This window comes from Crocodylus porosus, unplaced genomic scaffold, assembly GCF_001723895.1.
Source record: "Crocodylus porosus isolate Cpor-Errol unplaced genomic scaffold, CroPor_comp1, whole genome shotgun sequence".
Taxonomy (NCBI): domain Eukaryota; kingdom Metazoa; phylum Chordata; order Crocodylia; family Crocodylidae; genus Crocodylus; species Crocodylus porosus.
In genome coordinates this window covers 1,886,575-1,893,203 of record NW_017728906.1, presented here as the reverse complement: position 1 = coordinate 1,893,203, position 6,629 = coordinate 1,886,575, and the positions used below count along the sequence as shown (strand labels likewise).

At 39.0% G+C, this 6,629-nt stretch overlaps 1 protein-coding gene across 1 annotated transcript in view; it reads left to right on the top strand.

Annotated features, from left to right (window-relative positions):
- TMPRSS7 (transmembrane protease, serine 7) overlaps positions 1 to 6,629 on the top strand; it is a 59,741-nt gene that overhangs the window by 3,698 nt on the left and 49,414 nt on the right. Inside the window, exon 2 of the mRNA XM_019557092.1 lies at positions 3,984 to 4,035. Within this exon, the coding sequence (XP_019412637.1) occupies positions 3,984 to 4,035 (52 nt within the window). The remainder of the gene's footprint in view (positions 1 to 3,983; positions 4,036 to 6,629) is intronic.

Sequence of the window (6,629 nt, the reverse complement as noted above, 5' to 3'; positions counted from 1 at the left end):
AAATAAAAATAAAAAATAAATAAAAAAAATAAAAAATCCCATTTTTCAGTTCATTAGTGGAAATTGTCCTTGTAATTCTATTGGCTGTGCCCAGAGGTAGGGTGGGGCACAGCCAGGAGGAGCAGGGTTTCAAGCCAGCCAGAGGGAGGGAGGGAGATAACCTTTTTGTGGTGGCCCCATCCTTGCTGATGACTGGTGAAGGGGTCTGGGGGCCCCACCCCCACTGCTGATTGGCTAAGGGGTGGGAGGGGTTGTCCTGCCTCTCACCACAGGCAAGTCCTCTATTCTGAGGATATCAGTAGCCACCCTATTTGGGGGCTTTAAAAAGTCCCTAGAGACTCCAGCCATGCAGTTCGATCTGAAAGGGGGTATACTCACACCACTGCATCCCCTCTGGACCTGCCCCTGGCTTTTCCAAATTCACATACACTCTATGAGAAATAGAATTAGATTTAGAGCAGTCTTGAAAGCAGTGTTTTTAGGTTTTTTTCTGTTCACTAATCCTGACCATACTTTTTTAATGATAGGAAACTGACTAGTGGATGGAATATACAAACTTATGTCAATTCAGTGTTGGTTCTCAGTGGTAAACTGTAACTAGCATTTTGAAGATTTATTAGCTATGTGTTGTGACTAATCACTTTAAAATCACTTCCCCTTGTTCAGTCTTCCAAAGTTTGATGATTCTCTCAAATCGGAGCGTTTAAGACTTCATCTATAGATACTTGTGTAAATAGCGTGTATGAGTGTTTTCACAGAAAATTCTGCAAGTCTTTTCATGAAAAGAAATGGAGAGTTTCAAGGAACAAGACACTGAATTTATCCTTTTAATTGGATTTAGGTTCAACATGCCTGAGGAGGGTACACTTAGCTCTAAGTCTGGAAGTCATATTTACAGACCATTACATCTCAGAACTTTGGAGAGGGATAAATGCTATCATCTGAATGAATTGTGTTGTTTTAGTTTATGAAAAGCGCTTCTATAACTTGAGTTATAGCATAATTTGTATATCTGCAAGTCATGGTAAGGCATTTAACATGCTCATGCGATGCAAGTATGCTCACAATGAAACTCCAGGGTGAACAAATATTAACTCAAACTAATCTTTGATAGTGTATGCCAGCTGGCAGTATCAAGTCCAAATCCTTTAAAATGGTGAGAGAAGCTGTGGTTTTTGTTTTGGTCTAGAGGCCGTTATATGGACCTAAAAGGTGGACATGAAATCAATGAACTGTGCAACTGAAGAAAATATTGGTATGGGGCCCAATAGGATCTAATCACAGGCATGGGCAACTATTTTGGCCAGAGGACCATTTACTGAGTTTTGGGGACCTGTCAAGGGCAACCAGCCATCTTGCTGTTTTCTCTCTCTCTCTCTCTCTCTCTCTCTCTCTCCCCTTCCTTCTCACCCTCCAGAGCCTGGACAGAGCTGTAGTTAAGCAGAAACCCCAAAGCTCAGCTATCGACCCAGACAGGGACTTCCACCACAGTGGGCAGGCAGCAGTGTCAGCTGTGGGCACAGCCAGCAGGCTCCAAAGCCTCAATGTGGAACCTGCCAGAAGTTTTGTAGCTGACACTGCTATCTGCCTGGCATGGCAGAAGCTCCTGCCTGGCTCATGCTGCTGGCAGGTTCTGGGTTGGGGCTCTGGGTGAGAGCTCCACTCTGCTGGGAGGGTGGCGGTGTCAGTGTAGACACCGCTGGCAGGTTCTGGCAGGGCTCTTGAACCTGCCAGAGGTGTCCACAGCTGATGACATTGCTTGCTCGCTGCAACAGAAGCCCTTCCCATTTCCAGAACTGATGCCGCTGCATCAAGGGCTTATACTACTGGGCAGAAGCAGTCCTGCCCACCCAGCACCCTGAAGCAGCTGCCAGCCACCCATGGGCCAGATCCAGTGAGATGACACCCTTCCACCCATGGGCCAGATCAAATTAGTTGGCGGACCAGATCTGACCTACAGGCTATATTTTGCCCACCCCTGATCTAACTGATGGGAATTATATAGTGGTACTTTAAAAAAGGTAGTACTATTTCTAATGTATTTTGACTCTGTTAAATACCATTTTTTGGGATTCTTGCCTTCACTTGAGGAAATACTTTTTTTCAAATAGTAAGAGAGGACAAATCTAGATCCTAATCCCATGTGCCTCAAAAAAGTAAAAGGCATGCTCTATTTCAGCATCTGCTGGTTTCTGGCATGTTCAATTAAACAAACATTGGGCTGAATTCTAGTGTGTTACATATGCGCAAATAATGCTGACTTGAAGAGGAGTTGCAAGACTGGTATTGTATCATAGGATAAACGATCCTCACATACAGGAATGAAAATAACTTCTACCTTCCTGCATAATCCACGAAGCAGTACACCTACTACCGTCTTTATTTTTCTTTTTATTTAAAACACCTATTTTCTCTTGTTTTCTTGAGAAGTACAGATTCTTTTTGTACAACTGGTAATGTCTTCCATACTCATCTTAATAGCACTTGGTCTTCTGTTTCATAAGAGATATAAAAGAACAAATGGTAAAGACAAACTCCGGCGACTATATTTATGCTTGTCTAAAGCACAAAGGGGTTTATTCAATGAACACAAAAAACAGGTTTCCAACCAAAAAAGGAAAGGATTTTTTTTTAACAGAATGATTGGGACTCGCTGTTTCAAAATCCTATTTGTTTTGCAATACTTCTTGGAAGCCCTTTTTAGCCTTTTTAGGACTTTCACATGCTAGGACTTGTGTAAATATATTATAACAGATAATTCCCAAAGGATTTAAATTGTCATTTAAAGCATGACTTTATATCTGGGTGTATTTTTGCTTTACTTTTTTCAGTTCCTTTGTAAGAATAAAGAATAAAGTATGTATTACTAAAGAATAGGTTCTTCTAGGAGTAAATGAGGGTGAGAGCTTAAGTTTTGTACGTCCGTCATAAAGGACAAAAATTAACGAGGGATATAAATCATCATGCTTTATTCAACATGGTATATTCTCTGGAAAGTATTTTGCACTAGACTGTTTTAAAAAATCTGTTAAATAGTTATCGCTATCATGTCCAGTCAGAGCATGGAGCTAGTCTTTCTAGCAGTCATTAGGCTAATGGCAATCCATCTTTGAGGAGGATTTAGTGATTGTCTAAACTGTATCAGTTATTTGGGTTTCTTTTATAGCACAGGAGGCATTGAAATAATTCACAATTTGGAAGCCAAGACAGCTTTAGAGGCGGTAGGGTGTGAAGGGGTACAGTATTTTTCAAGGAAAGTAATAAATATTTCATTATTAAAGAAAAGTGTTGTAAAAATTAAGTACAGGCGACCTCCACACTTTATTGTAACAGGGATGTTCAGTTTGGAGGTTACTTTCCAATCTTAATTCTGAGCTTGTTTATTTAAAAACACAAGATATGTTACCTGGAAAAACTTATTTTCTAGCTTTATAGTACAAAACAAAATACAACATCTTACAAAACAGTTTGCTTGGCCTACTTTTAGAATCAGGTCAAACTTCTGTTGTTCATAAAAAAAATCTTCTTACCTATATTATGAATAGCACTTGATGCTTAAAAATATTTAGGTAAAAAATAAACAATGTCAATGTGTCGCCTTTTTTTTTTTTACTTTTGCTAACTCCTTGATTTGTTATTGCTGTTAGTTTTTATTTACTCTTCAGTAAATGTTGCTGTTCTGAATTTTGGCATGTTAATGTGCTGAAGTCTGCTGAAACATTTTTATCATTGTCAAACATGGAAAAGTATACCCATGATCTCTGAGCTTGGGGCTTAAAGCTACTTGATAGCATCCTTTTAATGTTTGCAACAAGGCAGATGAAATTACAATTGGAAACTCATGAATGTAAATTGATGCCTTGCTCAGTGGTAGAAGGACACTGTTACTGGTTCCCCTTCAAAGAGAGCTGGCGATATTGCTGAGGAATAAGTGCAGGATTCGTTTATAGGTGTGAACTTTGCATGTAATTCTTTACATGTAGAATGAAGACACAAAACAGTACCATGTCAGTCAAACCTGAAGATGAATTAAGTGTAAGTATGTGATTTAAACACATTCAGTTATATTACTAGATCTGTGTGCTCTGCTAAAGAGTTAAACCTTATTCACAAAGTATGATGATATCTGAGTTCATTGTGCTAAAGCTTATTTATTTTACCACTGAATGTGAAATGCCAGTCTCTTCATGTGTCTTTTGAGAAAATGTATTATGTTACATACTTGTAGAGCTGGAATTGTGCAAGTGTCAATGTAACAGTATGTAAAGCTTAGATAGGTCATGATGACCTAGGACATTTTCCTGCCAAAAATATATATTTCCGAGTGGGAGTACTCACCATTAAAGTAAATATAGGTACTTTTCAAATAACTAAGTATGGCTATCTCTCCACTGGAGTCCGTGCATGACAGATAGAATAGGAAGGAATTAAATAATTCATTGTACTGTGACACTTAAATAGCCTTATTAGCTAGAATGGATCTGATGATACAAAAATTGAATGGAGACAGGAAAAAGCTTCCTTGTTGTTATGAGAGAGAAGAAAAAGCTAATCCAGGATGCTTAAACTCTTTTTGCTTCTACTGCTATAAAACATTTAAACTAATTTACTGTGATGTTGAAAATAGCTTAGCTTTTGGTGCTCCATTAGCTTAGTGCTTTTGCTAATGCACAGAACTTGGTGTATAAAGTGAATTTTTAATAAAACTGTCCTAAATAGCATTGATCTGTAAGTGTCTTGTAGGAATGTATTCGCACACTCACTAGTAATGCAAATGCTGAACAGCCATCATGTGTTTCTCAAGTCTGGTGGGTGAAGATATCTACTTCTCCCATTAAATTCTGCTTAAATACAGGCACCCTGATGGGTAGGCACAATAGAAACTACTAGAAAATGACTTGAATTAATTTTAATAGAAATAAGTCTTGCAAAAATTTTGGTGTAAGCTGAGAGTTGGTTTTTTTCCGGGTGGCGGGGAAGAGGACAGCTTGATTATTTAAATTGGCCTTACTTTCAGGTGTCAGGTACTAAGCATTCAGTGACCATCTTTAAACTATCATGTTGGGCACCTTTATAGTACTCTAGACCATAACCTTCAAACAAATGACAGTTTCATTTTCTATTTGTAATCATTATACAGAATTGTACCCAATTTAAAAAGGTCTTTTAAAAATACTACAGAAAAGAGTAAGGTAATCATTTTTCATGAGGTATACAAAATTGGCATTGTTAATTCCTTTGAAAATGACAAAATGACATAAATAGACTTTTAGCTCTTCTTGTTTGGTATCTTGCTTTGGTATCGGAAGATAGCCCGTGTTACAATTTTACTACTTCCCTAGACAAAAACAGTTGACGCTATCCTAATAAGATACTTAGAGCTGTCAGGGAATTGCAGCAGTCAAATAGGTGGTAGAGTTGGAGTAATGTTACAGCTGTGATGGTCCAGGAAATATATGAGAGGTCAGGATTTTGGTATATCCAATTTCTACTGGACCAACTTCATGGTTAGGATAGACTTAGACCAGCTTTTGAATGCAGCACATTCTTTATTCTTTTTCAGCAGACCCAAAGAGCATGCTACATCCAAAGCTTGTCCAAATCTATTGTAGCCATGCAGTTGGTTCAAGAAAAAGTATCAGCCACAAAAATCCTTGCCAGCCATCAAATATGATTATCAATCTTACAGGATATTGTTCTACTTTAATTTCTTTCTTAAGGACTGATACTAAGAATACTTGTAGGAATGGGTAATATCACTTAGCAACATATGTGAAAGAAATGATTGTTAAACTTAGCTTTGAGTTGGTGGTAGGCTATATCTTGACTTGCACAGTGTTATAATCTGGGTTGAACCAAAAATCTACTTTGCTAATATAAATAATATGAAATCATTTGTTTGATTTAGGACTTGAGACCCTCTGGATTAAAATATGGTGGGGAATGTGGTGAAGGGTATATAATAGTAGCAGTCTACTACAGACCTAATCAGGAACAAGAGTTTGACCACGAATTCACTGGGGAGCTGCATGCTCTCTGTGCATGGTTCTCATGGGTGACTTTAATTACCATGAAATCCCATGGGAAGAGCACTCGGCCAAATCCTGTTGGTCACAAAGCTTCGTCACAAGCATTGATGAGCTTTACTCGTCTCAAGAAGTCTATAGGTTGATGAGAGGTAAGGCACTCCTGGACCCGGTACTGTTCAAAGGGGATGATCTAGTGAGCAACCTGCAAATTGAATGGAAGCTGGGAGACAGTGACCATGAATTGATCACTTTTTCTATCCATCACAAAGCTGGCAAATAAGTCAGCAATGCAGAAATCCTCAGCTTTAGGAAAGATACATTTCACAAGCTCAGGAAGCTAGTTGTCAAGGCCCTGAGATGCCATGATGAGCAGTCACTCCTTTAGGATGTAATCCTTGAAGCACAAGGGAAGCCTACTATAGGCAGGGTTTGGGAGAGACCTTGTTTCCCCTAGCGCCCCTGGGGTAACAAGCAGTAACGGCCACAAGTTGTTGGAGAGGAGGTTTAGACTAGATATCCGTAAGAACTACTTCACAGTCAGGGTGGCTAGGATCTGGAACCAACTTCCAAGGGAAGTGGTGCTGGCTCCTACCCTGGGGG